The sequence below is a fragment of the Peromyscus leucopus genome, chromosome 5 (genome assembly GCF_004664715.2).
Source record: "Peromyscus leucopus breed LL Stock chromosome 5, UCI_PerLeu_2.1, whole genome shotgun sequence".
NCBI lineage: Eukaryota > Metazoa > Chordata > Mammalia > Rodentia > Cricetidae > Peromyscus > Peromyscus leucopus.
In genome coordinates this window covers 1,166,709-1,189,873 of record NC_051067.1, presented here as the reverse complement: position 1 = coordinate 1,189,873, position 23,165 = coordinate 1,166,709, and the positions used below count along the sequence as shown (strand labels likewise).

Here is a 23,165-nt window from a genome sequence, read left to right as displayed (position 1 = left end):
TTTTCTTGTCATTAATTTTTCTTCTTTATCTCAATATAAACTTTTTGTAATTTTATCATAAAGGTTTTTGTTTTCATGCAACAAGTAGGATTAAAATTTCTGGGATTGCTGTGTATAGAAGCATGAGGCTATGATACTACTATTGGCATGAAAGGGGCTTTGTGTTTTTATTCCTAGAAGGAAGATTGATTGTAGGTGACATTCTGTTCCACAAAAAACAATGTATCATCTGAGTGAAGAGTACTCGTTTATTAAACAGAAGGACAAGCCAGTGCTCTTGTACACATAGGCCTGTTCCTTCTTACAGCCTGGTTCCAAGAAAACCTGTGCCATCCTTCCTCATAGGATCCAAAACACACTTAACCCCTTGCAAAAATAGTGCTGGAATTACTCAAAACAGAACATAGATTTTATGATTGTAATTATGGTGATGGCTAAAGGGTCATGTGAGGTTAGACTCTTCTGTGGTCTGTGTAGTTATGTTATTACTTTTTGCTCATTGTACCAATAACTCTTTTAAACACCTTATTAGCTACCTGTTAAGTCCTCTAATTTTATTAAGAACCTGCCCTGAACTACGGCTGATTTCCCATGATAAAGGATAGAGAAAACATACACACATGCATATTTTTTAAGAAGTTAAAAACTTAGCTGACATTGGATTGGATTGGATTAACAAAAGTAATTTTTCTTATTAGGAAGTGGTATAATTCTAACTCTTTTCCTAGCTGGTGATCCTTCTGATTGCACAGAGAAATGGACTTTGAAAAACTTCATGGTTTAGATAGTTGTAAGATTTTAATAATTAACAAAGTGTCATTTCTTCAGATAATGCCTTCTGGTAACAGAATAGAAGTTCAGAGGTAAAAAGCCTCATTGAACTTTTATTGATTCTGCCTAATGAACTAAGGGATAGTAAGAAATCAACAATGCTTTTCAAATTATATTTTATCCCTTTATGAAAACCATGGTATCAGTCAGACATGGTCACTTAATAGAAACACTTAGGCCTTGTCATCCGAGAACACTGCCTCCACACATGGAATTCTGAGTTTTTATATAAACATAAAATTGGGGGAAAATCATTGTATTTCAGTTTGAAGAATTTAGGGGAAGTATATACACACATTTCATTTTACTTATTTTTAAAATGGGAAGCTAAGGATCTCCTTCAGGCCTCAGGAATGGCTGTCAGCTCCCATCCTTGTGGCCTTTCTCACCATTTGTCTTTTCATGAGCTTTCCTTTCACTTGTTTGATCTCTACTTAAATATTTCAGGTTTGATTTTCTAATATGTGACATATTAATCTTTTAATTTTCTAAGATACCTAGTTTTTGAAAAATTTATTCCAATTAAACCTAAAAAACAACCAACAACTAGATTGAATTCATCCTTCCTTAAAAAAAATATATGTAATTTAAAGAGTTAAACTCTGTCTGGACCCAAGAAGTGCAGCAAGGGTTGAAGATGTAGCTCAGTGGATAAAGTACTGATTGGTGCATAAGCATGAAACCTGAGTTTGAATCCCCAGAACTCAAGAGAAAGCCCCCTGCAGCAGCACATGTCTGTAATCCTAGTGCTCCCATAGAGAGCTGAGAGGTAGAGACAGGAGAGTCCCTAGAAACTCATGGCCAGTTATCCTGGGCAAAGATATGTCCAGGAGCATACACAGTGGGTAACACAAAGACACACTGCTTCAATGTCAAAAGTAATTGACCCACATTCAAGGTTGTACTCTGACCTCCACATACACAGTGTGGTATATGCATGCCCTCACTAACACACACACACACAGGCACACACAGAGATAATACATACACATACACAAGAAGCATGATGTAGCTAGAGTTTTCCTGCCTGGCCCACAGTCAGGACAAATCTCTGTCACCCACCAGTCCCACAGCCACTCAGACCCAACCAAGTAAACACAGAGACTTATATTGCTTACAAACTGTATGGTGTGGCAGGCTTCTTGCTAACTGTTCTTATAGCTTAAATTAATCCACTTTTATAAATCTATACCTTGCCACGTGGCTTGTGGCTTACCCGCATCTTCACATGCTGCTTGTCATGGCGGCGTCTGGCAGTGTCTCCCTGCCTCAGCCTTACACTTCCCAGAATTCTCTTCTCTGCTTGTCCCGCCTACTTCCTGCCTGGCCACTGGCCAATCAGTGTTTTATTTATTGACCAATCAGAGCAATTTGACACACAGACCATCCCAGAGCAGCATGACAAGACTATGAGGAATATCAACTCTACCAAAGATATTTTGGCAAAGACGTGATTTTTTTTTTACTTTTTTTAAATATTGTCTTGGTTAATCTTAGCTGTCAACATGACTGGATTGAGAGATGCCAAGAAAATTGGCAGTCAGCCTCTGGGTATTGTGTCTTTGATAGTTTTTCTAGACAATTAATATGAAGACTGGTAACCTGAGTAGGGAGATCTGTCCTCAACATGATCTGAGCTCTGGCTAGATGAGAACTCCTTCATGTACTGACTTGATCCTTCCTGAGTGGGTACATTGCTGTTGTTGTTGCCAGTGGCCATCAGACATTGGCAGTTCTTTAACCTTTGGATGCCAGCTCACATCAGCAGCTCTCCAAGGAGCTTCCAGACTTTCAGCCCCTGATTGGAGATGCATCATTGGTTCTCTGGCTCTCAGCTTCTTGGACTGAGTAGCTACTGAGTTCTCTGGTTCTTCACCTGTGGATAGCCATTGTGGAATTATTCAACCTATTGGTGAAATTATTAAGGCCATTCCACGTAGTTAAAAGGAAGATGGCTACCCACTACACAACCTCTATTCATACGAGCCAATGTAATAAATCCTTTCATGTGTCTGTCTGTCTATGTGTGTCTATGTATGTTAACTCTCCTTGGGAGGACCCTGATTTGTACTTTTCCTTTACTTAGAATAACATTCAGCTTTGCATTTATATCTCCCAAATCTCTCTGCCTTTCAGTATGTACCACCACAAATATGTTATCTCCTCCCTAGGTCTCCACTAGTTTCTCCTTCAGCTGAAAACAAACTGCCCTTCCTCTTAGGCTTTTTCTTCTTCACTCAGCAGAAGAACTTTGTGTGGCCAATTCTTGCTCTAAAATGTGTATTTGAGAGTTATATTACAATTTTGTTAAGACTTCTCTCTTCTTTTTTAATTAAATTTTAATTATATCATTTTCTTCTCTTTGTTCCTTCCAATCTCTCCCATATATACTCCACCCTGTTTGCTCCCTCTCCAGATTATGGCCTCTCTATATATCTCTATATAAGTTTGTATAAAAATACAAACTTCTCAGTCTGTGTAATGTTAATCATATGTATATGGTTTCAGGGCTTACTGCTTGGTTTTAGGTAACCTATGAGGGGGTTTATCTTTGGGGAGCACAATTTTTCCTACTCACAGCATAACTCTTCAGATAAGCCTGAAGAATAGATTTTCCTAAGTAGGATGTATCTCTGACTCACTTTTGATAACCTAAAATGAGTTTATATTTGAATAGGTACTTTTTCAGAAGATGTGTTTAATTTTGTCAAGGTCCAATGGATTCAGACACTGTTTTGGTCTTGGGGAGTTTGTTTTATTTAAGTTGGATATGATTGGTTTGGTTTAGTTTGGTTTTTAGTGATGGGGATGAACACTGGGCCTTTGTACTTGTTAGGCACACTACCACAGAGCTTTACCCCAGCCTGTGTTCTAAACACTTTAGAACACCTAGATTTGAATCATCTTTTTTTTTTTTTTTTTGCTTAGAAACTGTATGGCCATGGCAGGCTTCTTGCTAACTGTTCTTATAGCTTAAATTAACCCATTTCCATAAATCTATGCCTTGCCACGTGGCTGGTGGCTTACCGGCGTCTTCACATGCTGCTGGTCATGGCGGCAGTTGGCAGTGTCTCTGCCTCAGCCTTCTGCTTCCCAGTATTCTCTCTCCTTGTCCCACCTACTTCCTGCCTGGCCACTGGCCAATCAGTGTTTTATTTATTGACCAATCAGAACAACAGATTTGACATACAGACCATCCCACAGCACTTCCCCTTTTCTTTTTTTAAAAAGAAAGGTTTTAACTTTTATACATCTCCAAAGCCAGCTTGGTATATTTGGGAATTTGGGCGTAGCTTCTCTTACTACTTCCTGCTGGAGAGGGGCGCTGTATCTTATGGGGACACAAAATTTTAGGATCATGGAGTAGTCCATGAGACTGTATCGTCTGAGCCAGTTGCCTTGAAACGATTCTGGATGTTGGATCATCTGGGTCATGGTGTCATCAGAGACCTTTCAGGTGGTCTTGGCTGGTCAAACCTGATGTATCTTAATCTGGAACAAATCCATAGCCTCTGGCTTTCTGTAGAAACAAAAGCAGAGCCTCTTTTCCAAAGCAACATATCCTTTTAGCCAAATTTTGAAGTCAAGATACCTTTAAAATATACATTTTGGCATAACTCAACAGCTTTTGCAATCAAATGTTTTTCTTCAGTTACGAATATCAAAGAGAACATAATCCAGATTCTCTGTGTGGTAGCCATCTTTATGTGGCTTATGTTTTATATTACCTTGAACCTATTGCTTTAAACTGCAGCCTTCTTAGCACTGTGGCTGCTGGCTCTGCCCACTTCAGCTTCCCAACATGGCGGTGGTACGTTTTCCGCCAGCTCTGGGAGCCATCAACTCTCAGAAATAGTGGGTCTATGCTTCTTATCAAAGCAGCATGTAGCCCAGAAACCTCTTTTTGTTTTGTACTAGCAAAGGCTAAATCCACAATGCAGCTTAATGTGCCACTTGCAGAGGCCTCATTCCCGCCATACTGCAGATCGAGCGCACAAGCCAGGAACCCGCCAGTAACTCAAACCAGCAGCTGCTGCTCATTTGAGAGAGACAATTAGGAAGCTGTTTTTAGTTCCGTTTTAGAATCTTTTCTCAGGTTTTAGGTGGAAACTCTTGCCCTCTCGTTGGGCGCCATTTGTAGCTAGAGTTTTCCTGCCTTGCCCACAGTCAGGACAAATCTTTGTCACCCCCCAGTCCCACAGCCGCTCAGATCCAACCAAGTAAACACAGAGACTTATATTGCTTAGAAACTGTATGGCCATGGGAGGCTTCTTGCTAACTGTTCTTATAGCTTAAATTAACCCATTTCCATAAATCTATGCCTTGCCACGTGGCTGGTGGCTTACCGGCGTCTTCACATGCTGCTGGTCATGGCGGCAGTTGGCAGTGTCTCTCGAATCATCTTTTCTATGAACAACTTTATAATATTCTTGGAAATCACCTTACTCAGAGATATTACTGAGTGTATCCAGACTGGAGTCCTCTATATGGATAAGAAATAGTGATATTCTGACACACATGTTTTGGTTTTGGCCACTGTTTGGCTTATAATGCCCTCTCCAAAGTGGGTCCTAGATACACGTCTTCCACCAATACTGCCATTTTGTTTTAGAGCCAACCTTATAGAAATTCCCTGACTTGAGATCCTCACCCCAGAAGGGTCCTGTCCCATTCCTAGATGGAGGAGGCTAAGAAGCAATGGGGCAGACAGGCCTTGCTGGGTTTCCTCATCCAGCCTGCTAGCAATTATGCTTGTGTAGTAAAATATCCATAAAACCCAAGGAGGATGGGTTTTAATCTTCTGAATAGCTGAGCATGTGGAGGTTACTATAGTGTGGCATACCCAGGGTGGGCATGGGAGCTCCACACCACACACACACACACACACACACACACACACACACACACACACCCGACTTTGCCTCTACATATTGCTTCAGTATGTGGAATATCCTGAGTAATAAACTAATGAGCAGAGGCCAATGTTCTCTTAAGTTATGTGAGCTGCTCTAACAGGCACAGCTGAGCTAAACTGAGGCTTGCAATTGGCATCTGGAGTCAGGGAAATGCTAGTCTTAGAGAGATATTGCCAAAATTAAATTAAAGGATACCAAGTGCATGGCCACTAGTATCTGCTGCTAGTGCAGAAAACCCTTACACACTGAAAGCAGAAGCCTTTTGTGTGGATTGTAGTGTGAGAGCAGAAATACTTGCAGGTTTGTGAGGAACCCTACACCTCCAACCATATCTAATCTGCTGACTGACTTTCTAATACACATTTCTTGATGCCAGTTATTATTGCTGATGGGATATGAACTTACTGTAACTTAACCTCATGTGTATCTGTTCTTTATGTATGTTACAAGTGACTTGAGGATCAAGACCATAACATATGCTTCTAAATATGACCACCACCACTTAGCAATGGCAACAGGAGTGGGCATTCACCAAGTGCTTGTTACTGAAATCCCTTATTAAAATACAGCATAAAGTAGATCCCTACCATCATTTTTACAATAAAACTTCAACTCAGCTACTCAAATTAAAGTAGTCACAGTGGCATGTAATGCAGAAGGATTAGTCAGGTTTTAGCAACATGCCTGTTGGTTATTCATCATTGTTGGTCATAGTGCTGGCAAAGGAAGGTACTTAATAAAGGAGCATATGGAGAATGGAGTAAGAAAGATGCCCTGTCCCATGCCTGAAGTCAAATTGTGACTTTTATTTTCAGTCTCCCACAGTTCTGTGAAACTCCCACAGTTTTTTCAGGTTTTTTTAAACATTTATTGTGTGTGTGTGTGTGTGTGTGTGTGTGTGTGTGTGTCTGTGTGTCTGTGTGTCTGTGTGTGTGTGTGTGTGTGTGTGTGTTTCACCATGCATGGCACGTGCGTGCGTGCGTGGGTGTGGGTGTGGGTGTGTGTGGAGTTTGTAAAAATCACTGCTCCACTTATACCACATGTGGTCTAGGGATTGAACTCAGGTTGTCTGCTGGGCCATCTACCAGCCAAGTTCTGTGAAATTTCATGCTAGAGACTGGACATGGAGGTACACATTTATATAGTACCAGCACTCCAGAGTCTGAAGCAAAATTGTAAGTTCAGTACCATCCTATGCTACATGCTGAGTTTTAAGCTAGCCTAGAACACAAAGTGATCCTGTCAAAACCAAGAAAACCACCACAAAATAAAGTTGCTTTAGACATAGTTGTTAAACCTTCTGGGAAGAAAGGAGCTAGGGTTGCCAACTTCAGTATCCTCTTCTTCCCACAACATATTCTGGATTTGAATCTGCTTGTGTTTTTAGGCCTGCCATTTTTATAACATGCAGAAAATGTGACTGGTGTATATTTGGATGAGTCCTCTAACCAGTTGGGTTTTCCTTCCAGACTATGGCTTAAGGCTTAAGAGTAGTTTTTAGATGTACATTTTTGTTGACTACAGAGACCTGCGTTATGATAACCTTACATAATTAATTTGAATATTTTCACCCTTGTGAAAAGATCCTTAAATAGTTTTGTCACTTTAGACCCAGCTGCCATTTGAATGAATTTACTTACACTGTGCTGTCTGTTTTGATAGTACTCCCCGTTCCTTGTATTACAAAGATAAGCAAATTTATGCCTTTGTGTGTGCTTACAGTTTGGCCCTTAACCAAAGAGATCTGTTTTTAAGTCTTTTGTTTAAACAGATGTGTAAACAAAACATTGCAGCCTCAGACTTCACTGTTTAAGGCTTGATGAAGACAGAAACTGAAAGGACACTTGATTTGTAGTCTTCGTGGCATATGTGGTGTGATCAGGATGATGGAAGAGTATGGCCACACATGATGATGACCTTAGAGTGTCTTTAGAGCTCTGTGCTAGTCTTAGGAACAAGCTGTAGGCTCCAGACTTTTCTGGGATAGGCAGGTCATCCTCTGTTTATCTTAGAACTAGCCTTCTGAGTTGAGCCTTCCTCCATCATGACTTTCCACTGCCTTTAAAATCTCCTCTTAGTTCCAGTTTCCTATTACTGATCAAGCCTTCTGGAGACTTTAGTGTTGCCGGTACATACACACTGATCTTTTCTGGTGTGCTGTAAAAGGAACCAGCTCCATAGCTAGATCCCTTCCATATCTGCCCAGTGGAAGATTTCACTATTTCCTGTTAGCCTGCCACATATAGGCAATCCTGCCTGGGCACTACTCTGAGCATCCTTCCTCTGCAGTGTGCAGGGAAAAGTGAGCTGGGGTGATACTATATGCTGGTGATGGATGCGGCCCCAGAACTAGCCCCAAGAGAGATTATTCACAATACCTTTATACCTTTTCTGTAAAATAGGAGCTAGAGGCTTTTCTTGGAGTGTTATTGCTGTGAAGAGACATCAAGACCATGGTAACTCTTATAAATGGAAACATTTAGTTGGGGCTAGTTTACAGTTCAGAGGTTTAGTCCAGTATCATCATGTAGGGAAGCTTGGCAGCATGCAGGCAGACATGATACTAGAGAGATAACTCAGAGTTCTACATCCCGATCTGTAGGCAGCAGGAAGAAAGTGAGCCACTGGGCCTGGCTTGGGCTTCTGAAATGCCAGAGCCCATCCCCAGTGACACACTTCATCCAACAAGGCCCCATCTACTCCAACAAGGCCACTCCCAATAGCGCCACTCCCTGTGAGGCTATGAGGGCCATTTTCGTTCAGATCACAACAGGCTCTTCATGATTGTCTTCAAAAGTTAGCCTCATAGTGGACATCATGGCAAGCTTGTATAACCACAACATTCTGAAGGTGGAGGCAGAAGTACTCAAGTTCAAGGCTACCTTGGGCTACATGATTAGTTTTAAGGCCACCTGCAACTACATTGAAAAACCTGTGTCAAAAATAAATAAATTCCTCACTCTCCTGGATTTTCATCTCTTGACCCATTTGTTACAGGAGGTGGTTATGAGGGCCTTTTCCCATTAAATTCTCATTCCCTTATTATTCCTATGTAAGTGCCCTCTATGGTTCTTTAGCAGTTTACTTCCAAATTTATTTTTCACTTCAATCAATGTTAATAAAAAGAGGTTTTTGTTTTTTAAACATTCTCTGAACTATATAGTGCTATTTCCTGGTATATATAGTCCATATGTGACTGAATAAACAGAAAAATGAAAATGTAAGCATACAGCTGTGAGGTAGAAGGAACCTTCCTTTTGAAAGTATACTGACATTAAGGATTGCTATCTATAGTATAGGTCCTAGAGATAGAACTCTCTGAGTAGGAGAAGAGTCTCTCACCTCTTGGTCCAGTCAGAGCTGGCGGATTCTGTGTCTCAGGGAGCCACTGAGGTCTCAGGAGGATGAGCTTTTCTTTTTTTTTTTTTTTTTTTTTTTTTAGTTGCATCTGAAATCAAATCCATTGCTTGAATGAAAATAAGGCACCTTGGCTCAGGCCTTTTTAATTATAGCACATGCATTTCACTAAAGGAATAAGAAAGAGAGCTATCGAGATGGCTTAGCAGGTAAAGGCCAGCAACCCTGGGACCCACATGATAGAAGAAAATAACTGACTTTTGAAAGTTATTCTCTGACCTCCACACACATGCTTTGGCATGTGAGTACAAAATAAATAATGAATAAATAAATAAGATCTTTAAGCCAGGCATGGTAGCACATGCCTTTAGTCATAGCACTAAGGAGGCAGAGGCAGGCAGATTTCTGTGAATTTGAGGCCAGCATGGTCTACAGAGCGAGTTCCAGGACTACTATGGCTACTCTGAGAAACCCTGTCTCAAAAAACCAAAAAATAAAATAAATAATAGATTCAGTATTGTTTGTCCCAGGCCGTTTGACCATTTCATACTGTTGCAGGATGGACAACCAATTAGTATGGCTGATAAGACCTAGTGTAGATTTATTGGTTTTCTCAAGTTTTGCTTTGGAATTTTATTTTTATACTTTTTTCCTATCTTGTCTTCTAAGTAGAAAAGGGTTGATTTAGATGACCTTGAATTTCAGATTTGCATACTATACATAGTGCATAAGAATCAACTGGGCATGCTCTGTGTAAAGTGAGAGGGAAGGGAGGGTGCACAGTAAACACATCCCTAGCACTCTTCCTACACAAGTGCCCTCTTAGTTATTAACCTCTCACATGTCTTTTATAATTTAAAATCATAAATCATAAGGAATATATGCATTGTCCAGCTTTAATTAGCAGTTTTATATTTTGAAGCACATTTTACAGGTAAATCAGAAATTTTTTGTAAAAGCAACATACTATATTATACTATAAGTTTCAGTGCCATAACATTAGGTTCCACATAATTAGCTTAGCCTATTTTTGTCTTTATCTAAAGCTCTGAAAGGACAGCAGGGGTGTTCCCTTGTTTTCCCATTTTCAGCTGACTGTTCCATGTAGACTCTGCATGTCCAAAGAAGAAAGAGATGTTACTTACTGCTTATTAATTAAAATTATTACTTTATTGTCCTCTGATAAGTTCAACTTATGAATAACTTCCTGGTTTCTGTTCAGTGCATCTGATCATCAGATGGATGTATTTAACTTTGTTTATATTATTGAGGAATGATTGCTGCATTTCTTCTGTTTGTACAGCAATGTGGTGATATATTGTGTACCCTAATAAAATTTACCTGAAGATCAGAGAGACAAAGGAACAAGCCACCTCTTACCTCTAGGACTCCTCAACCTAAAAAGCTTTCCTCAGCCAAAAGACTTCTAGCCAAATGAGCTTCCTCAACTGAAAAGGCTTTAGTTCCTGTCTTCATGCCTTATATACCTTTCTCCACCCGCGCTATCACTTCCTTCTTTGTGCTGGGATTAAAGGCATGTGACTTCCCAAGGCAAAGACATGAGATCTCAAGTGCTGGGATTAAAGGTGTGTGCCACCACTTTCTCTCCTAGACTGAGTCAATCTCATGTAGTCCAGGGTGGCTTTGAACTCAACAGAGATCTAGACAGATCTCTGCCTCCCAAGTGCTAGGATTAAAGGTGTGTGCCACCCCTGTCTAGCCTCTATGTTTAATCTAGTTGCTTGTTCTGTTCTCTGATCTTCAGGCAAGCGTTACTCCAGTTCTAAGAGATGTAATGCCATCTTCTGACATCGTCATGCAGGCAAAACACTCATACACATAAAATAAATAAATCCTTAAAAAATTAAGATTAGTCTTGAATCTGGGTATGGTGTGGAACATCTGTAGTCCTAGCACTCAGGAGCAGAGATAGGAAGATTGTGAATTTGAGGCCAATCTGAGATATACAACAAAACCATGTCTCAAAAGAAAAAGGAAATTAAATCATCTCAAAAGGAAAAAAACTAATAAAAGTATTTTCATTATTGAAGTACTTTCTCAAGGTGAAGACTTACTTTGGCTCAGAGCTTCAGTTTGTCATGTGGAGAAGGCGTGTTAGAGTCTGTGACAGCAGAAGCGTGTGGCAGAGACTCCACACGTTTCGGCAAGTTAGGAAGAGGAGGATCAAAAGCAGGGCCAGGCTGTAACCCTCAATACTAACCCTAATGGTCTATGTCTGTCAGCAAAGCCTACATTCCTAAGGTTCCACAGCTTCCTCAGACAGTGCCACCAGCTGGGGACCAAATGTTCAAATACATGAGCCTGTAGGAGCATTTCATATATAAACTGTAACAAATTTTTAGAGAAAATACTAGAGATGCCAGGTTCATGTTTGTAATTCTAGCACACAAGAGACAGACAAGAATTGTGAGCTTAAGGCCAATGTGGGACTTACATAGTGAGTTAAAGGCCAACCTGGGATATATACTGAAACACTGTCTTGACCAATTCACCAGTCAGTAGAAAGGAGGATAATTGTGGCTGTGCAGAAACAGGGTTTTTCCCTGATTCAACACCACCTCCATTGTGTTGGTCCCCCCTGGAAAAAAAAAAAACAAAAAACAACCAGACTTCCCATGGGTATCCACTGAACATGGCCTAACAAGATACAATGAGACTGGGCGTACAGAAACTTCAGCTACAGGTTTTGCTTTCTTCACCTTGTAATTGCAAAGCTTTCCATCCAGTTCTAACCTAGCTATCCAGTTGCTGCCTGTCCTACTCTCTAGGAGAAGAAAGGTGTTTTTAGCTTGATGCCTTGAGTCACAAGAGCAGCTTTACCCTGTCCTAATGTTAAAGGAGACAGCATTACTTTTAAACCTCCTCTGTAACAAGAGCACCAAGATGTTTATAAATTCATATGGATAGTATTTTTCAAAAAGAATAGGATTTTTAAAAACTACATAAATAGAGCTTCCACGTAAACCAGCAGTTCATAATTCTTTCTGCTCACATACACCTTGTGAGAAAGTCCTAGGTTTTTCTGTCTGAGAGATGTATGGATGCTCACATACATATCCTGCAAATGCAGCTTCAGAAGGTTCAAGGGTACCTTTCCCTGTGGTCCCTAGAATCTTCATAGGGTCAGTGGATTCTAGCAAAAGTTCCATAGTCCCTAAGATTCTTACCCATGGATAATCTCTGGAATTTGTTAGTGTGTTACCTTACCTGACTAACAGAGAATTAAGATTGAAGGTGCAGTTGAGGTTGAATCAAGCTGACCTTGTTGACTGGATGGGTACTATTGAAGGATACTACCCAGCTGACCAGAATCCTTTGCCCTGAGTATCTGGCCGGACTTAGTCACGTCCATTCTCACCAACAGAATCCTTCCTGACTGTCCTCACAGGGTGGAGTGACCCTGAAAGAAGTGTTACAGGAAGACAAGACTGTGTTCTGCATCTGGGAGTTGGAAAAGAATGGAAATGAATTGTCCCCTAGAGCCTCAGGAAAGGAACATAACTCTGCCAGCACTTTGATTTTAGCCCAGTGAGACCTGTGTCAGACATACCTACAGAAATGTAAGGTCAGGAGTTTATGTTGTTTCAAGCCAGTAATACCATGGTAACTTGTTCTACAGCAATCAGAACATAATCCTCTACCTCCATTCCATACTTATAATTCAGTATAAATGTGACAGCACAGACATTCCTGAAATCTTAATACAGTTGAGCTAAATACAAATTTATGTCTTACAACCTAATTTCAATAAAATAGTAAAATTATCTACTAAAATAGCAATTTGAAGTCATGTCTTTTTAAAAAAAATAATAAAATGTAGGATGTAAAATTCATGTGAGGGGGAAAATGATTTTTATCCTTTTAAGAATCTGGTTTTAAATTGTGAAATATATCAGAAAATCTAATGACCCATTTATCCAGTATCTTTGGTTGCAAAGACTGAATTCTTGAAGGATTTATAAAACTAGTTATTTAAATGTATATAAAATGTGAGCTTTTTATGTCAGAAAGAGCAATCACATAAACAATTGAAAAGAGCCATTGGCCAGCACTGTCTCTGCATGGGTTCAGAAATCACAGTGTAAGAGGAAGGCGAGTTCTTAGTTGGCTCAGTTGCTCTTCTGTTTATTCTCTTTATGTTCATATTAGCATTCCTGTCTCTTAAAATAATGAATAGTAATTTCTGGGAATTTAGAAGCTGTCAGTAACTTGTAGTCCTCATCTTGTTTTTGATGGAAATAAATACATAATAACCTCTTTTGGATTTATCTTAAAGATCAGTATTTTCTTCTCTTTATTGATAATGTCTTCAGACAATTTAAAAACATGATGACCTTAACAAAGGAGCTTTCAGTATTACTGATGGCTCTCAGCAGAGCTTCGATAGCACCTGTCTGCCTGGCACTGTTTGTGCATAGGCACCATCATAGATTCTGAAGATGTCTGTTTATCTTCATTAGAAATGGTTTGCATACAGTCGCTTTAAAGTGGGGGGTGGGATATAGCCGGGTGGCGGCGGCGGCGGCGGCGGCGGCGGCGGCGGCGGCGGCGGCGGCACACGCCTTTAATCCCAGCACTCGGGAGGCAGAGCCAGGAGGATCTCTGTGAGTTTGAGGCCAGCCTGGGCTACCAAGTGAGTTCCAGGAAAGGCGCAAAGCAACACAGAGAAACCCTGTCTAGAAAAACCAAAAAAAAAAAAAAAAAAAGGGGGGGGGGGAATGTGAAAGTAAGTTAATATATACATATTGTTTTAGGAAAAGGAGGGGCTAAATGTACATAGTTTTTAAATGGTCTTACCTCCTATATCCCTGGGAAATATGGCTACAGTGTGTACCTAAGTTTGTATCTCAGATGCAGAGTAACAGGAGTATAATAGGTACTTAGACTACCCATGGGATCACAGTGCGCTCTCTACCTGTCTTGTGAACTGGCCATTTTGGTTCCCACCTGTCTCAGGGTTTCTGTTACTGCGATGAAACACCATGACCAAAATACAAGTTGGGGAGTAAAGGGTTTATTTGGCTTATAGTTCCACATTGTAGTTTATCGTTGAAAAAAAACAGGACAGGAAACTCAAACAGCGCAGGAACCTGGAGGCAGGAGCTGACGCAGAAGCCATGGAAGGGTGCTGCTTATTTTCTTGCTCCCCATGGCTTGCTCAGCCTGCTTTATTATAGAACCTACAACCACATGCCAGGTGGTGGTCCCACCCACAATGGGCCCTCCCACATCAATCACTAATTTAAAAAAATGCCCTACAGCCCATCTGTAGCCTGATCTTATTGAAGCATTTTTCTCAGTTGAGGCTTCCTCCTCTCCAGTGACTAGCTTGTATCAAGTTGACATAAAACTAGCCAGCCCACCATCAAAGAGAAAAAATTACTTTATTATCAACAACATGTAGCCAATGAATTCTAGTAGTCTTTTTATGCTTGAAATTTCCCTTCTGTGTTTTTGAGATCAGCTCTCTTTATGTTATACAGACGGACCTCGACCAGACAGCCCTGCTTCAGCTTCTCAGGGACCTTGAGAGTGCAGGCGTGCCCTGCAGTGCCTGCCCGAGCAGTCATCCAGCTGTAGTCTGACTGGTGTGGGGTTGTAGGTGGCATCGCCTTGTGTGCATGCTGAAGGCTTACCCTGTTCCATTCTGCTGGCACTAGTTAGAAGTCTTTTCTACCATCTCTCCCACCAGTAGTTTTTAGACTACTCCCTTATCTGTAACCTAAAGGAAGACATTTATTTTCATTGTTCCTAGTGAAAATAGTCTCTCCTTTTTTAGTGTGAAGTTTTGTCGTCTTTAATTCTTTGCCCTATGGTTGTATTATCTCTCCTGTTTCCTGAATTCTGTTCTTGTACTTCTCAGTATGTTTCCTATCTCTTCTTCATTCAGTACATACACTACATTCTGAGTTATTTTATTACCCTAGTTGATCAGCTTATCATTGCAGATCTGTTTGTCTGCTGTCTAACCCATATGTTGTTTCTGTTTTATTTAAATTTATTTCTTAAAGCTTGTATTTGGCACTGTCTCAGGTGTGCTTATAAAAGCCTTTCTGGGTTTTTCTTTTTCTTTTCTTTTTTTTTAATCTTTCACATAAGGTAATTCAAAGTGACCTTCAGATTGCCTGATTCCCTGTCATCCTGCAACAGAGTTCTCATCTTGGCTGCACCTGTGACTTAACAATGGCAGATCTTTAGTGTTCTTTATGACTTTCTGAATTCTTTTCCCCTCTGATTACAGGCCTTCTTTTTGATTATAGAAGCCTTCCTATACTGTTTTGGTATTTGCACCTCATTGGACTCTGGTTTTCGCTGGTTCTTGGCCAGTTGTTTAATGTTGATTTTCAGCATAGCTTTTCATACCAACCAGGATGTACAAAATCAGATTCTCCAGTTGCCACCAGCTGGCCATTCTGTTTTGTCTCTAGTGGTTCATGCCTGCAGGCCATGTTCTAAAGTACTCACCTATGGCCTGCTGGGCTCCCACTCATTGCTATCTCATTTCTTTTGTTTTGGAACCTAGAAAGTTTGATTTTCTTACTTTTGAACTTAAATATGTTTTTGTTGTTGTAAATTTATTTATATTATTTTTATTATTGGAATGGAATAGAACTTTCAACCTGGCCACACTTGCCTTTGAAATTAGAAGCATATAATATTTTTCCTGACCCACTATTTTAGGTCAATGAACACTAAACAAAATTATTGTAAAGTAAGTTTGGTTTTATTTATAACTTACAAACTGTAGACAATGTATCTGTGTGTGTGTGTGTGTGTGTGTGTGTGTGTGTGTGTGTGTGTGTGTGTAGTTTGGTTTTGTTTGTCTATTTTTTTTTTTGAAATGGGGTTTCTCTGTCTATCCCTGACTATCCTATAGACCGGGCTGGCCTCAAACTCACAGAGATGCACCTGTCTCTACCTCCTGAGTGCTGGGATTAAAGGTGTGCACCACCACTGTCAAGCTGATGATATTTTTAAAATACTGAATATTCTTCAGCCTAACAGAGGACTTATGAAATTGGTTTCCCTTTTTGTTACATAATGATTCAGTTTTCTAGGTTATGTGCTTATATTAAAATTAAACAAAAACTGCTTCATACCATTATTACAAGAAACACAAATAAGGTAGACTTTTTTGGGTTTATTTTTTAATGTTATTTATTTACAGGGGCACATGTGTGTGCTGTAACATGCATATGTAGCTCAGGGGACAACTCTCTGGTGTTGGTTCTCTCCTGCCTCCTTGTGGGATCTGGTTATCAGTTCTGCATGCAAGTATCTCTTCCTACTGACTGATCTCTAGTCCTGTTTTATTTTTTGAGGTTGGGTCTCATTAGCTCAGGTTGGCCTGGTAGTCCATTATTCTTCTGAATGACCTTGAATGCCTGATCCATTTACCTCTACCTCCAAATTGCTGAGATTACAGGTGTGGACAACCACACACATCTTGCCTAGACAGACCAATTCTGAGCCTTTATTCATTTAATTGTTGGTTATTATCCTTAGGATAGTAGTTATCAGCCCGTGTGTCAGAACATTCACATCCTTGACAGTAGACAATAGACAATACCACATTTTCCCATATTCTGTCCTTTTAAAGGTCTAGACTAACATCCTCCAATAGTTGCTTCAGTTGAATAATGTGATTTGCTTTACTATAAAGAGTATCTGGGAAATAATTATAATGTTCTTTGTATTATTGTTCCAAAACTATTTTTCCAGGCTTAGTTTTTACATCCTTTTTTACAGACATACAAAAATAAGATGAATGCACACATAGTGACACCTACAGAGAAAGACCAGCCACCAAGTGATGGAAGCATTTCCTCTCCTCTGTGTGTATCCCACCCTGTAAGCCAGAAAAAGAAAGATGTCTACCATACTAACCAGACCACCTTCATCATTGGAGAAACACCAAAAGGAATCCGCAGGTATGTTGTCTGTGGTAACTCTAGACTTAGGCTGATTCTCAGAAGAAGTATAGCTTCATAATAAAATATATAATGTATAACCATACCTCACATCCAAATTTCAGAAAATTAGAACTTTTCTATGTAAAAAATGCTTTTGAGACAGGATCTCACTAAGTAGCTCAAACTTGCCTGGAATTTGCTACCTATAGTTCAGACCGGTATTATGAATCTCATGCCTTACCTTGCTAAGTTCTGGAATTACAGAGATATAGGGGACTAACATGGAAATGGAGCAGTCTCCAGGGTTAGGTGAAGAAATGAGTAGGCTAGGGATCTCCACACACAGGCATTCATGTTACCAAGAATGTCATCAAGAGATGGTGAGGTGAACTCATAACCCTGGTCCATGTGGCCTCTGGACAGTGGAAAAGATACCAGCTCTTATTCACAGTTGATCTCTGAGCTGCCAGCAAGGAGCAGCAAGCCCCGCAGTAACCAGTAGAGCTAGCATGTGGCAGCACCTCGTCCTGCCTGGCAAGCTTGCAACAGTGATTTCTGCAGGGCATGCTTTTTCATTGTGGCCAGTTACTCTTCTAGAAGGCTGACTATATTTCCCCAGTCATTAAAGAAACTTGGGTCTTGGTCCCTATAGCAGTGTGTGTTCAAAAGGAAGTATAATAGTGATTCCTTCTGGCTTCCTTTCATTGTTTACCCAGCCCACGAGGAAATGTCTCATGCTAGGTAGAAAGGTAAAGAGTGATGTTAGAATGCCAGGACCTGCTTGGGCACCCCACCTCTCCTGCTGCCATCATAGTCAGGTGGAGTCAAGGCAGTATCTTGTAGCAGCCACGTGATGGACTTCTTTGAGCTTTCAGCACCTCTAGCCCTCAGAAAGCAGACAGTGGCATGGTGATGTCAGATGTGGTTCAGCTCCTTCCTAAGAGGAGAAATGCTTTGGAACCTTAGCCATCATAACTTCTGATAGACATGCTAATGGACTTCTAATTTGGTTTTTCCTTTTTTCCTAAAGCTACTCTATTAATTTTTTTTCTCACAAAAGTGGTCAGCTTGGCTGGGCAGTGGTGACGCACACCTTTAATCCCAGTACTCAGGAGGCAGAGCCAGGCAGATCTTTCTGAGTTCGAGGCCAGCCTGGTCTATAGAGCGAGATCAGGACAGTCAAGACTACACAGAGAAACCCTGTCTGGGGGGGGGGGGAACAAAATAAAACAAACAAACAAAAAAAAGAAAACAAAAGTGGTCAGCTTATATTCCTAATTATACCTTGCTTTTTCTTGAATTCTTAGAGAAAATTCTATTGAAGTCACTCAAAAGTCCCTTGGGTTAAATAGTGTTGAAACAGCATTCCTCTCAGGGGTGACCTGCCCCAGGGTCACACGTGAGGTCATATATCATCTCAGCACAGCAGAGATAAAGTCATTTTGGCATCTGCTGAGACATCACCAAGTCTTGGACAAATAAAAAAAATTTAAATAATCTTAAAACCCTTTTGGTCACTAAATCTTTATAAATAAGTACAAACATTTATTAGGTCCTAGAAATGGATTTGGAGATGAGTAATAGGCAGAATAATAATATCCTATTACTTGTGATGTGAAAGTAGAGCCCTTTAAGAGCATGCTTTTGTTCACAAGAACATGGGCAGTTTCCAGGACAGAAATTGGGGAGTCTTTACTTGTGCAATGAAATACACTGGGTAGGTATGACTATTGATCAGGTGTGGAATCTCTGAATTTGGAAGATGTGACAAGACACTAGTGAGCTCCAGAAGCCATGGCATTTATCTCAGCCACAAAAAACATGGGGACTCATCTTAGGCCACCACTACAACCACAAGAGACTGTAACCTGGCCTGGGAGGCAGAAACAAATGAACAGGAAACCACAAAGAGCAGTAGTGTTTAATGCTGCTACTTACATACATTAAAAAAACCATTGTTGTACCCTAAGAATGTTGTATGTAGGAGAAAATTGAGGCAGTATGGGCAACATAGGGGGAACTCTGTCTCAAAACCAAAAAAACAAAAAATAAGAGAAAAAGTAAGATGTTATTTGAAGACGTGAACTGCCTTCCTAATGTGTTCATACACAGATGGGCCTTCTGGAACCCTGGTAAAGTGGAGGTAGAAAAATTATTTAGGTTCCCTGAGCCACAGACTGCTGCTTTCCAGAGTGAAGGCCATGCAGCCCCACGATGCTGGCCACTTCCGCATTTCCATCTGTTCTGCGGTGTTCTAGAGCCCCTAAGAACTAGCCTTGAGGGTTCCTGGCTCATCCTTACCTGGGCAGAGGTGGCCGTAGAGAACCCCTGCCCTTCTAAGCACATAGGTACCCACTGTGGGTGCCAGTAAGAGCCGATTGTACCCTTTCACCAGGAGACTGCCTTGTTTTGCTTTGACTCCCTTAGCTAGACCGAGCTGCGTGAAGCAGGGGACTGGGTCTTTTTTGCTGTATAATTTGTACAGTGCACAGATGTACACTTAGCATAGAACAGGGCTTTGTTAAAAACTAGTGGAACTGTTATGTGAAGTGAAACACAACTCTAAAATCATGGTCCTTTAACATGCTGCAGAACTGGCATTGAGGTCTCCCAACTTACAGCCCAAGCACAGCATCAGCAAAGTGATACACTGTATCTTATTTGTGAGTGGGAGGGGTAGAAGGCAGGGTCTTATGATACCCAGACTGGCCCCAAACTTAACCATATAGCTGAGGATAATCAAGAACTCAATCCTCCTGCCTCCATAGTCAGAGTGTTGGGATGACAATCGTATGCTACCAAGCCTGGCTCAAAACTGGGATCTTTTGAAAATACTCTTGCATTAGTTCACTATTCTCTCACCTTATGAAGACATTAGCCATGTGGGGTTCATGCCTTACCCATGGCCTTACTTTAATCCTGTAGGTCATTTTGCTGATGCTGATGTAGAGGATAGGCACAATTCAGACTTCAGGTCCTTCACTCTGGAAAGCAGCAGTCTGTAGCTCAGGGAACCTAAATAATTTTTCTACCTCCACTTTACCAGGGTTCCAGAAGGCCCATCTGTGTATGTACACATAGACGTGTTTGTTAGCATCTTACTCTAGGAAGGCAGTTCACTTCTTCAAATAACATCTTACTTTTTCTCTTATTTTTTGTTTTTTTGGTTTTGAGACAGAGTTCCCCCTATGTCGCCCATACTGCCTCAGACTTTCTGTCCTCTTGAGTACTAGGCTTGTAGGTATGCACCAACATGCTCAGTAAAATAATGTCTGCTTTCCAATATTAGTTGTCTGCACTAAAGTTGAATCAATTGAGGAAAAAAAAAAAACTATACTTAGAGAGCTTTCTTTTAAGCTCAGTAAAAAGCCATGTGAAATTCTATACTGAGAAAGAAGGGGAAAGGAGATACTTTATTTTTTTCAGGATTTTCTATTTATCAAAGCCATTCTTTAACAATATTATTCTATGGGACTTGAATGCAATATAGATTCTCAAATACAGATTATATAAATGATGATTCTCATGTCAGTCATAAATTGACTGACTGGAGGAGTAGCCATAATTGCTAGAAAATACATAATAGTATAAATCAGAGTCACCTAAAAAGCTGATGATTTAATAAGCTAAAAGACCATTTCTGGTAGCATTAGGGAAAAGGCACATTCTCCTAGGCTGGAATTAAAGGACAAGGTGCATTGCTTTGCCTTTATGTTTCCTGTGACTGCTAATGAGCACATTGGAAGTTCTTAACTCCACTGCAGTGTGTGCGTGCCACAGAGCATGTGTAGAGGCCGGAGGACAACTTTCTGGAGTTGGCTCTCTCTTTCCACCCTTACATGGGTTGCAATTGAATGCATATCCTCACTTGTACTTGCTGAGTCATCTCAACAGTTTCCTGATTACACTTAAAAATAAAATGAAAATGTAATAAAAAATAATAACTACTGACTTTATCCAATCTTTAGAAAGCAGTTTGAAGAAATGGCCTCTTACTACAAGTCATCTGTGCAGGAGTTTGCTAGACAGATAACCAGTACCACTTCTGAAGAGCGACAGAGGATGCTCAGGGACTTCTACAGTCCTCAGCACCCAGAGGTAAAGGAGTTCTTTGTGAGTTCTGCTTCAGAGTTGATCAGATCTGTACACAAGGAAGAAGAGAGGATCAAGAATAAATCCAGAGAAAAAGAATCTCTTTCAAAAGAAAGGCCCTCGAATTATACTTTGTCATGCAGTGAGTCCACCAACAAAATGTCTCAAGTTCACAACCCAAAACTATGTAAAGGAAAGTCAGTCAGATTTCAGAATCATGGTTCCCATGGAGAAGAGACATTTTCTAGTGATGCAAAAATTAAGAAATCGTCTGTCAGCTTTACTCAAGAGATTGACAGTGAGCGTAATGACCACACACCCAAGAACACCATGACACTCTTCTGTCCAAGCAGCAAGTCTGAAACCCCAGAGACAGAGCTAGAAGATTCCCCAGGACATCAGCAGGACCTCACAAGAGCATGCAGTTCCAGACACAGACCACTTTTCACGTTGGGGAACACAAGGGTAGAAAACACTCCCGTGGAAGGCTTACTTGGTGACACCTCTATTCTTCATGACCTCTTTAAAAGCCGTGGGGAAGGTCCTGCACAGCTGCCAAAGAATGTTCTTTCAGGACCTGTGGCAAAAGCAAAGCAGAGACCAAAAGATTTCTGGGACATCTTGAATGAGCAGAATGATGACAGCCTTAGCAAACTCACTGACTTGGCAGTGATAGAGACTCTGTGTACAAAAGTGCCCTGCTCCACAGCCTCCGAAAGGAAAGATGAACTGGAAGCTTCCCTTTGGAAAGCAAATGAGAAGTTTTTGTGGAAGACATTTAACTCAGATGATGATGAAAGCATAGCCAATACAGAGAGAGAATAGAACCTGGATGTGCCATTAAATTGGTGTACTGGTGAACTGCCAGACCTGTTTATGGTACTGTATGTAGCTAGCATCCTGAACAGTTGTTTGCAGACTTGCTTATTAAATTATTGCTTTAGGCTTATTTTAACATCCTAAATTTTTATCATGGGTTTTCTTTCCTTAGTATATGTTTTAATCACTAATGCCCAATTTATACAGTGCTGGGGATCAAGCCCAGGACTTCATATACACCAAAAAGCACTCTGGCCAACTCAGCTACATCTCCTGCCCCTGATTCCATATTTGGAACAAATGTGATTGTATCGTATTATAAACCCCTATTATTAAATGAAGCCTTGGGCATCTCCCCTCCTGTGTGATTCTGTAACCTCACATGAATGACTTGCCCTGTGTTTGCCCACTCCTCATTTGAAAGATAACAGGATTGAGCCAGATTAACATAGCCTTCCCCTTTTAAACTCTTCCAGAATGTCCCAAATCAGGTGGCAGCCACTGCACTCTTCTCGCTGGCATTAGGAAGTTATTGTTTTCCTTCTTCCTTGGAATTATGTTCTAGTACTATTGAATTGTTTTAGACAAAAATTAGAAATGAATATGTGGTATTATGTTAAAATGGTAATTTTATAACTGCTCAGAGTAACGTACAAGTTTGTGAGCTGTGATGCTAAAGTAATGGGATTGTTATCATTGGCCAGAGTATCAACGCCTTAACTTTTCATATTACTATGATTTAGTAAATGTAAATAAAGCTTTGTATTTTAACTTTGTATTTCTTAAGTGGAAGGAAATGAATAGACATTCGATTTTTAATTGAAACCTTTCATTGAATTTAATATATGTGGTTTACACACTCTGAAATGTGCTCATTGTTGGATTTATTTACTTGTAGCGTTTTCTCGGTGTGGTCTGTGATAGGTGCTTGACTATATAGGTGACTATAGGTGAAGGCAAGGAGGTCCTTCTGTAAAGCACCCTGTCTGCATAGCCCCTGGCATTGTGACTGGCACGTCAAGGGTGTCATGCTGGTACCTGCCACATTCAGCTAAGCCTGCAGGACTGATGCAGGAACTGTCCATCCAGAAAATAGTAGGCTCTCCAGATTCCCCTACACTGGAGTATTTTAAACTTCTCTTACTACTTTGTTCTGTTACTGTAAGAACCTCGTGAACCTGTTACAGTGTGGAACACAGTATTTGAGGTAACTTGA

At 40.5% G+C, this 23,165-nt stretch overlaps 1 protein-coding gene across 3 annotated transcripts in view; it reads left to right on the top strand.

Annotated features, from left to right (window-relative positions):
- The window catches only part of Ercc6l2 (ERCC excision repair 6 like 2), a 99,943-nt gene extending 77,127 nt beyond the window's left edge, over positions 1 to 22,816 (top strand). For 2 of the 3 annotated variants that reach the window (XM_037205643.1, XM_037205644.1), the window contains exons 17-18: positions 16,875 to 17,056; positions 21,007 to 22,816. In XM_037205643.1, the coding sequence (XP_037061538.1) occupies positions 16,875 to 17,056; positions 21,007 to 21,955 (1,131 nt within the window). In that variant the 3' untranslated portion in view covers positions 21,956 to 22,816. The remainder of the gene's footprint in view (positions 1 to 16,874; positions 17,057 to 21,006) is intronic. The other variant, XM_028891714.2, reaches the window with a different exon arrangement.
- Positions 22,817 to 23,165: the final 349 nt, after the last annotated feature.